Source organism: Sphaerodactylus townsendi, unplaced genomic scaffold (genome assembly GCF_021028975.2).
Source record: "Sphaerodactylus townsendi isolate TG3544 unplaced genomic scaffold, MPM_Stown_v2.3 scaffold_1645, whole genome shotgun sequence".
Classification (NCBI taxonomy): Eukaryota; Metazoa; Chordata; class Lepidosauria; order Squamata; family Sphaerodactylidae; genus Sphaerodactylus; species Sphaerodactylus townsendi.
Window position 1 is genome coordinate 1 of NW_025950228.1, and position 10,131 is coordinate 10,131.

The window sequence follows — 10,131 nt, forward strand, 5'->3', positions numbered from 1 at the left end:
CAGTCTCCTGATGATATGCTGAAATTTTGGTGCTGATATGTCTAAAAATGCACCCCCTGCAGGCACCAATGTCCTGGTGCAAAAAAAATTTGGTCGTGGTGGAGTGGCCGCCCATGGGGGGGGGGGGGGCACCCAACTCAGGTTTTGCCCAGGGCTACAGTTTGCCCAGGGCTGCCTCGTTACGCCCCTGCTTGTATCAGTCAGGTTTGAAGCCTTCCTCTGGACTAAGAAGCCGCTCCCTGGTAGTAGGCTAGCAATTTAAATTCTGCCACATGGTAGCCCCTTCCCTCTAAACATTTCCCCTCATCGTCCCAAGAGCTACCAAAAAACTTCTGGCCTCTAGGGACGGCAAGGAGGGAAATTACGGCAAGAGCCCCCGCCAACGAAGCGGCTACCAACAACTCCTGCAGTGATAGTTTCCCCAGAGATTTCTGCTGCTGAAAACAAGGGAATCAACACTAAACCATTTTGAACACGTTGACAGAAAAGTGGCGCACAAATGCATCTAATGAAGTCTTCCCCATTAAGCCCCAATCTCCCCATCAGCCCTGCGACAACACACCTGGCACGCCGGCTTCAGCTCGCTCCAGCCCCGGGCCGCCCGCTCGCACTTTGTGCGCCCCGCCTTCGCCAAGAGGGCCCACGGTAAACTGGAAGGGGCTTCCGGGAACGTGCTGCCCCTTGTATTTGACGCTGACCGAGTGGATGCCCGTCTCGGTGGGTACGAAGCGGATGCAGTACGTGTTGTTCTCGGCTTCCAAGATCTCTGCATCGTGGGACTTGCCCGACGGGCTCGTCACTTGGGCGGTCATGTCTCTGATGTTAATTTCTGAAGAGGAGGACACCGGCAAAGTATAAAGTGGAGCTGCTCTGGCAAGATGAGAAGTCTATAGTCTTCTTGCACTCACTGCAACCTTCTATCACCCTTGGAAAAGAATGCTCTCCACTCAAGATGTTCTTTCCACAGGAAGGTTTTCACTTTTGGAGTTGCAAGGTTACACAAGTCTATTCTATACAAGACTATTGTACTATACAGAACTCTTCATCAATGACAAAGTTCAACATACACAGAACTTAACTTAGTCTCAACTCTATCTCAGCATATAGAAACGCATACATCAGGGATACTTTTCCCCGCCCAGGCCTCAGCCCTCTCATTGGTCTAGAATTACAGTTGAATTCACCAATCACGTTGGCCATGCTGGCAGGGGCTGATGGGAATTGTAGTCCATAACATCTGGAGTGCCAAAGGTTCGCCACCACTGCCCTAGACTGACTGTCTCCGTCTTCTGGGTTGGCAAACTTTCTGCTAACTTGAAATGACCTTTTATGTGAACTTTTCACTCTTTTTTATATATCATGACAGGCGAGAGGCCAAAACCTGGGTTACTGTAATGGATGAACACAACTCTGCAAGTTCCCGGCTCTCCATTTGCACCACATGGGGCTAGGGATCAAGATTTGCTACCCTTCCTCAGGTGGGACAAGAATACTCCCTGGCACACATACAACACGGCATGGTGTAGTGGTTAAAAGCAGTGGAATCTAATCTGGAGAAGTGGGGTTGATTCCCCACTCCTCTCCAAGAGTGGCAGACTCTGATCTTGTGAACTGGATTTGTTTCCTCGCCCAAGGGGATAAATCAGGGGTGGCCACCCTATGGCACTCCAGATGTTCATGGACTACAATTCCCATCAGCCCCTGCCAGCATGGCCAATTGGGAATTGTTCATGGCCAAATGGGAATCGTAGTCCATGAACATCTGAAGCGCCAGAGGTTGGCCACCCCTGGGATACATAAAGCCTGCTGGGTGACCTTTCTCTGAACTCTCTCAGCCCCACCTGCCTCACAAGGTGTCTGTTGTGGGGAGAGGAAGGGAAAGGAGTTTGTAAGCTGCCTGGAGTCTCCTTATAGGAGAGAAAGGCGGGGTATAAATCCAAACTCTTCTTCTACTGAATCAAACTATTGATCCATTGAGGCCAATAATAGCATATCACTTTTAGTTTAGTTTATTGGATGTATATCCCGCCCTTTCCCGTTCAAGAACAGGCTCAAGGCAGCTTACAAACAATATAATACAAATTTTCTATACAAACAGAACACCCAACAATTAAAATACTCCCTGGAGCCATATTATTGTCTAATAATACAACACATTTCTGACTGGTTGACCCAGGAGGAGGGACCTACACCGTGACATTGTCCAACCCAACCCACCCATCCCATAATAACTGGTGGAAAAATAATAATAGAGAGGGTTCGGGAGGCCAGGACACACCTGGATCTGTTCAGAGGAAGGCCAGGACAGCTTTAAAAAGGGCTTTAAAAAGGGCTTGGACAGATTTATGGAGGAGAAGTCGATCTATGGCTACCAATCTTGATCCTCCTTGATCTGAGATTGCAAATGCCTTAGCAGACCAGGTGCTCAGGAGCAGCAGCAGCAGAAGGCCATTGCTTTCACCGCCTGCATGTGAGCTCCCAAAGGCACCTGGTGGGCCACTGCGAGTAGCAGAGTGCTGGACTAGATGGACTCTGGTCTGATCCAGCAGGCTAGTTCTTATGTTCAGGACACATCGGCCACGCTAATCTTTCAACCATAAAGGCGGCCATAGACGACCACATTTTGAGCTGCAATGCCAAGTTGCCCCTTTGGAGCATGATGCTCAAGCAGGCGTTCACAGAAGATGCCCTCAGGAATATGTGCTCCTGCTCCTAAAAAACCGTAAGCAGTTCTGAGCTCCTTAGTGGCGTAGTGGAGCAGCAGCGGCGTAGTGGTTAAGAGCAGGTGCATTCTAATCTGGAGGGACCGAGTTTGATTCCCTGCTCTGCCACTTGAGGTGTGGAGGCTTATCTGGGGAGTTCAGATTAGCCTGTGCACTCCAACACACGCCAGCTGGAAGACTTGGGGCTAGTCACAACTCTTCTGAGCTCTCTCAGCCCCACCCACCTCACAGGGTGTTTGTTGTGGGGGGGGGGGGGGAAGGGAAAGGAGTTTGTAAGCCCCTTTGAGTCTCCTACAGGAGAGAAAGGAGGGCTATAAATCCAAACTCTTCTTCTTCTTCTTAGCTTCACTTGAGCTTTCTTATTACACACATTACAGAAAGCCAGCGGCAGCCGTCCAGTGTAAACAGCTCTCAGCTAGAAGAATGCTGCCGTCAGGCTCTGGAGCTGCAGCAATGATTCAACTTCGACTGTGGCTCTTCTTTCCCTTATAAGTCAAACGGTGGGCAGAGTGTAACCACACCCCGATTCATGCTGGGAAGAGCTCCAAGCCGACCATGCCAGCCCCTCCGCCTGCACAGATCATCGGCTTGGAGAAGCGGAAGGACTCTAGTTGAAGATTCCCAGCTCTTGCGCTACCACCAGGGGCACGGGACAGAGGCACAGAACCCGCTCGTCGGAGAGAAAAGAAAGGAGCACAATGCTGAAGATTGCTGGCTTATTGCCCCTCCCCACCGGTGCTGCTTGGCTGAGCAAGGAGGCTGCTTGGGGGAGAGGAAAGTGTCAAATTTGGCTGAGCAACATGGGGGGACACAAGCCCAGCCAGGTTTCCCGAAGTCCTCTCTTGTGCATGCAGTACTGGCAATGGTGGCGAGCACGGCCAAGTTGTTGCGCATCCCTGCAGAGTTCTCAAGGCGAGAGACAAACAGGTCCTTTGCCATTGCCTGCCTCTGCGCAGCGACCCTGCATTTCCTCGATGGTCTCCCATCCACTTACTAACATGGGCCAACTCTGCTGAAGTTTCTAAGATCTGATGAGATTGGGCTCAGCTGGCCCATCCAGGCCAAAAGAAGGGCCCCGGGGTCATTTGCCATTGCCTGCCTCTGCGTAGTGACCCTGGACTTCGCCAGCAGTCTCCCATCTAAGTATTAACCAGCTGGTAGTCTCCCATCCATGTACTAACCAGTGCTAACTCTGCTTAACTTCAGAGATCAAGCTAGCCTGGGCCAGCCAGTTCAGGGCGCAGGCACCCCTATTAAACTCGGTCTCGAACAAGTTTTGCTTTTCAAGTTTCTGGTAACAACAGGTAAGACACAAAATGTTTTTTTCAGACACCCTTGCCCCAAAACAGAGCAGAAAATTAACCCCATTTCCCGCTTGACTTGTGCAAGCATGAAACACATCGGCCTGACCCGTGTACTCCCTAAAAACTGTCTTGTCCACAAGAAAAATCCAGTTGCAAGTTCCTTTTTATAGCACACGACTGGCACAAGATTCAATAATGTGCAGCTGTAAGCAGGCCAGAAAGGAAGAGCAGAAAATATCAAAACTGGCAACGAGTCGCATCCTGTTGGAAAACTGAAAGAGAACTTAACACAGGATTCTTGGAAGATAGAGAATGAGCTGCAATGGCCAAATCTTGCAAACAGACGGCCAAAACAAGAGTTTGCTGAGAAATGGGAACTGCATTTCTTATTTGAGGCTGAATCGATTTTGTAAGAATAACAACAATAGTAAGACAAGAGGTGGAGCTACCAGGGGACCGGGGGGTGCGTGTTGCACCGGGCGCACGCCTGGGGAGGAGGGAATCGCGCACCCCGCACTTACTTACCTTCTTGAAACAGTGCAGGCTGGAGAAGCGGCCAATTCCCTTCAGGCTGAAAACGGTCCAAGGGTCTCATGGGAAGTGTCATTCCCACCAGGCCGTTTTCAGCCTGAAGGGAACAGGCTGCTTCTCCAGCCTGCACTAAGGTAAGGGGAGGGGGGGAGGCAGGATGCTGTGGAGGTCGTCGGGGGTGGCGCAGTGCCGGGAGGGGGAGGGGCACGGAAAACACAGAGTGCATACCGGGCGCACTCGGCCCAGCTATGCCTCTATAGCAAGAATATTAATGTTCTCAAGTACTGGAGATTAACTTAGACGAGCTGAAGAAGCTGCAAAAACATCTGACGTATTTGATGGGGCATTTTAATTTAGAGATTGAGAACACTAATAATTTATATTTTAATGTAAAACTAAATTATTGTTTTAATTTAAATTATTGTTTTAACTAAGTTACTGTTGTAACTGCATGTATTTCTGTATTGTTATAGCCAATGGCTCAAACAATAAACACTTGACTTGACTTGAAGAATATTAATTTGTTATTGACTAAGATATAACTGCTTACTAGATACTCCTTGCCATTTACGAATGAAGTGTTAGAAGGTAAAGAATTTTAAAACACTGTAATGTTCTCTCTGAATGACATTAGTGTTGTAATATCAAGGTCCAGCGCATTAGAGCTAATATATATAGTTTATGGGTAACTGTTAACTTTATTTCTTTTTCTATTCTCTTTTTCTGTTATTGAATTATATTAGAGAAAATTAATGTAAAAAATAAATTTTTAATAACTGGCAGTGAGCAATAGCAGTTTGCCACAGCCGGGATTCAATCCTGTGCAACTGGCGTATACCGAACAACAACCGCTGACTACTCACCTGGGATTTTCAAGCTGAGGTCACACTGGCTGCCGATGTTGGCAACCGATGGGGCTTTGCGGCTTCTCGTGATCGTCTGCTTCATGCGCCCTTCCCCGGTCACCTTCACAGAGAACGGGCTCCCTGCGCCAGAAAAGAAACAGAAAGGGGTGGGGGGGTCAGAAAGGGAAGGAGAGAAGGCAGTGCAAAGATACTTTCAGCTGTGAAAGGTAAATCAGGGCAGGTGGTAATGGATTTGGGGGCTTTCCTTTTGGCCACCATTCTCAGCAAGGTAGATCCAGGAATCCGCCCCTCCTTGCTCCACCTGCGTCCTCGGGCAGGAAAGTTTTAGGCCTCCTATTGGCAGGAGGGAATTTCTGCAGGCTTGGCTGTGTCCCACCATGAAATGGAAGTTAAGAACAGGAAGGAAACCCAGGTCACCCTGCTACCAGTTCTAGGGGAACAAGCTTTAAGATCTGGGGGAGGGGGGACTTGGGGGGGGGTGCATTTTTACTTAGAAAAGGGTCACCTGTAGGGACATCTTTTTTGCCTTGCTTGAATTGCCAGGAAGCTTTAAGAACTTCAAGACTTCATGATGCCAGTTCTTAGACCAACGGTAATGATATAGTTATGTTTAACTAAAGTAAGAGTGATTCTTGATTGGATTTGGATTGGTCATGTGGTTGTTATGGTGTCGTTTGCTGAGCCCGGCGCAGCCAAGGTAGGGCGGGATAGAAATGTATAATAAAGTTAAAATGTTGACTATATCTGCATCAGATTTTGAGTGTCGTCCCAGCCTCCCCTGGTCAGCAATATCCCTTTATGGCTAACGCAGCATTGACGGGCATGTGCCACTCCTGGCTACCACTAGAGAGCATGTGTTTCCATACTGTACTGTATAAAAGGTGTGACTATCCAGAAAATCAACATGCTGGAGCTGGACCAAGCTCCGTGCCCTGGTACTCTTCGTTGTAGAGAGTACTGGTTAAAGAAAGCACCCCGAACTATCCTCATCTACGAGCTACAGGAATGCACAAACAGCCGCACCATGTAATTCCGATTGCATAGCTGGGTTCTGGCTTCCCAGAGCTCTACAAGCATTTGCAAATTCCTCTGCATGTGCTTTAGGCAAGAGTTCCCCAACATGGAATTCAAGAGCACCAGGGTACAGGAGCAGCAGTGGCGTAGGAGGTTAAGAGCTCGTGTATCTAATCTGGAGGAACCGGGTTTGATTCCCAGCTCTGCCGGCTGAGCTGTGGAGGCTTCTCTGGGGAATTCAGATTAGCCTGTGCGCTCCCACACACGCCAGCTGGGTGACCTTGGGCTAGTCACAGCTTCTCGGAGCTCTCTCAGCCCCACCCACCTCACAGGGTGTTTGTTGTGAGGGGGGAAGGGCAAGGAGATTGTCAGCCCCTTTGAGTCTCCTCCAGGAGAGAAAGGGGGGATATAAACCCAAACTCTTCTTCTTCTTTCCCTGGCACCTGTTGAGCTTGCCAGAAAGTGGGTGGGGTCACCGGCAGGTAACACTGGGCACTGGCTGTGTCAGGACTGAGCCTGTCAGTGCCAAATGGCAGGTAGGGCAGGGGGAGGTGGTTTACCATCCTTTGATGTGGGAGGACCCGGGGTTTCCCGGACACAGATCTTATCAAAGGAAGGTGTGAACTGTGTCCAAGCTCGCAATGCTTTGTAGTAAATGCTTTGCAGTTTGTAGAGGGGAGTAGGGGGAGTTTGAATCTGTGGGAGGGGGCAACTTGGAGTACTGTGTCCAGTTCTGGTTGCCACATCTCAAAAAGGATATCGAAGAGATAGAAAAAGTGCAGAGAAGGGCAACGAGGATGATTGAAGGATTGGAGCACCTTCCTTATGAGGAGAGGCTGCAGCGTTTGGGACTCTTTAGTTTGGAGAGGAGACGTCTGAGGGGAGATATGATTGAAGTCTATAAAATTATGCATGGGGTAGAAGATGTTGACAGAGAGAAATTTTTCTCTCTTTCTCACAATACTAGAACCAGGGGGCATTCATTGAAAATGCTGGGGGGAAGAATTAGGACTAATAAAAGGAAACACTTCTTCACGCAACGTGGGATTGGTGTTTGGAGTATGCTGCCACAGGAGGTGGTGATGGCCACTAACCTGGATAGCTTTAAAAAGGGCTTGGACAGATTTATGGAGGAGAAGTCAATCTATGGCTACCAATCTTGATCCTCCTTGATCTCAGATTGCTAATGCCTTAGCAGACCAGGTGCTCAGGAGCAGCAGCAGCAGCAGCAGGCCATTGCTTTCACATCCTGCATGTGAGCTCCCAAAGGCACCTGGTGGGCCACTGCGAGTAGCAGAATGCTGGACTAGATGGACTCTGGTCTGATCCAGCAGGCTAGTTCTTATGTTCTTATGTTCTTAACGGAATATAGGTTTGCACGGGATTCCACTTTCTAAGACGTTACCTACATTCTGAAATAAAAGCTTTAGAACAAATCTACAGTTTCCGTTGTTTCCAGATCCGAGGTCTTGACAGGTTGCCCTTATTCAAAGGAATGGGTTTTCTATGCCACTAGAGCCGTGGTGGCGAACCTTTGGCACTCCAGATGTTATGGACTACAATTCCCATCAGCCCCTGCCAGCATGGCCAATATGTCCAACTATACCCCTCTAAACAGCCTCTCTTGTTCACACGCTGGCCTGTCAGCTAAAGTCAGGGCTCCACAATTGGCCATGCTGGCAGGGGCTGTTGGGAATTGTAGTCCATAACATCTGGAGTGCCAAAGGTTTGCCACCACGGCACTAGAGTATCAGGAGGACCAGTAGGCACCTCCCTCTGACCTGCCAGCTTTCCTTTATTTCTCTTAATTCTCCATGCCTTTCTCCCTGCCTTTTGGATTTCCTTCGTTTCTTTTTGATTCTCCTTTTTGAGTTCTGTTGCAAAATGAGGAGGGGAGATATTGGGTTTAGTTCTGCCTCCCGCAGCTGTTGGGGGGTTTAGTTCTTCCTCCCCCTCTCAAAACCACAAAACCTCTTAAAGGCTTAAAAAAAAAAGGCTGGGGACCCCAGGTTCCTGCGGCCCAACCAAGGCTTTGCTGGCAGCTCCACCCTTCAACATTTGTTTGCAGTCCAGCCAGAACCGAATACTGAAAGTTAGGCCCCGCTGTAAGAAAACTTTGTGTACAGGGGAAGTTCCAAAGTGTGTGTTCGAGGAGGATGCATTCGGCATGAAATCGCTGGAAAAATGCACACGCACCCCGGCTCCTAAATTCTAGCCGCTTCCTGGTAACCAAGAAGTTGGCACTCCGTTAAAGGCATGAGGAGATGTAGGGCCTACGTTAGTCCTCCGAAGATCCCCTGACCTGAGGAGTGTCAAACCCATTTGTTATGAAGGATGGGAGTGACATCAATGCGACTTTGTCAGGCAGGTCTTGGGTGGGGGGGTATGTTTGTGGCTGCCTCAGCTGGGCCCACAGCAGCACTTGCGGGGGAGGGGGTCTGACTTGCCAGCCCACAGCGGGGTGGGATGTCCGCCTTGAGGGGGGCTTATCAGGCCTGCAGGCCGACTGGGGCAAACCCCTCCTTATGGGCTCACCAGGCCAGTTTGGGAGAGGGGGGTGGGTTGCCTCAGCTGACTCATGGTCTTGATAAGCCCCTCAAGGGAACCAGTCTTGCTGTCAGTCCTCCAAAGACATCCAAAGACAAACTCGTGTAATGAGGGCCAGGTATGACACAAGCGTGACTTGGTTGGGCCAGGCCCGGGTGGTGGTGGTGGGGGGGAATGGGTGCCTCAGCTGGCCCTAGAACAGCATCAGTGCCTGGACTGGGTGCCTGGACTGGCAAGTTCACAGTGGGATGGGGCGGGTGCCTTGAAAGAGTTCATCGGGCCCACAAGCCGGCTGGGGCACCCATCCCAATTGGGAGCAGAGGGCGTTGCCTCAGCTAGCTTGCAGGCCTGATAAGCCCCCTTAAGGGGCTGGGTCCACCCCCCCAAGGGCTGTACATTTGACACGTCTGCCCCAGCTCCTCCAAACCAACACGGAGCTCCAGAGCCAAGATGGCTGCCCTTACCCGGCACATGCTGATCTGCGAATTTGATGTTGATGATGTAGTTGCCCGGTTCGGTTGGGCAGTAGGTGACTTTGCAGGTCCCGTCCTCCAGATCCTCCGTGTTGATGTCAACCTTGCTTGGGCCTTCGATGGACAGGCTCAACCCTCCGTACCCTAAAGGTGACCAGGGGAAGTTTGCAATGAACGGACTGTACGAGGGGCAGGCTCCCTCAGCCAATTCTACTGCTGCACATATTGAACGAAACGTATTCACAGCTTGAGCCAGGTAAAAAACCTTCACTTGAATCCTATGGCGGTTCTGCGACATCAGTTTTTATTATTATTATTATTATTATTGATAAACCGCCCACCCCCAAAGGGCTCTGGGCGGTGAACAACAGAACAACAACTAAAAACAATAGTGCACAATAAATAATTAATAAATAATTAAAATTCCTAACTCAACACAGTAGAAAATAGGAGCATTCCAAACCCAATAAAGACGAAACTGATGAAACTAGTGATCCATGGGGAGGGAAGGATGAAGAACAATGTAGACCTCCCCCCACTTATCCCATCGGCTACCTGAAGCTCTACAACGTTCCCAACCTCTGGCGGAAGAAGCTTCAGCATCTAATGACCCTGCTTATTCCAACTGAACAAGGACACATGGCCAATTATTTACATTGGATCACCAACCCTA

General features: G+C 49.6%; 1 protein-coding gene across 1 annotated transcript; it reads right to left on the bottom strand.

Annotated features, from left to right (window-relative positions):
- Positions 1-542: 542 nt before the first annotated feature.
- On the bottom strand, positions 543-9,756 carry LOC125424973 (filamin-A-like). Its single transcript, XM_048482415.1, has 3 exons — positions 9,450-9,756; positions 5,422-5,544; positions 543-829 (listed from the first exon to the last, which is right to left on the bottom strand). Exons 1-3 carry the CDS (start codon positions 9,754-9,756, stop codon positions 543-545), a joined length of 717 nt encoding a protein of 238 aa, XP_048338372.1.
- Between the last annotated feature and the right edge of the window lie 375 nt (positions 9,757-10,131).

Excerpts from the sequence above, each read along its gene's own strand:
- LOC125424973 (XM_048482415.1), bottom strand. The coding sequence starts at position 9,756 with ATGTCGCAGAACCGCCATAGGATTCAAGTGAAGGTTTTTTACCTGGCT. Across the intron at positions 5,545-9,449 it reads CGCAGATCAGCATGTGCCGG|GGAGCCCGTTCTCTGTGAAG; the intron begins GTAAGGGCAGCC and ends TTTCTGGCGCAG. Across the intron at positions 830-5,421 it reads CCTCAGCTTGAAAATCCCAG|AAATTAACATCAGAGACATG; the intron begins GTGAGTAGTCAG and ends CCTCCTCTTCAG.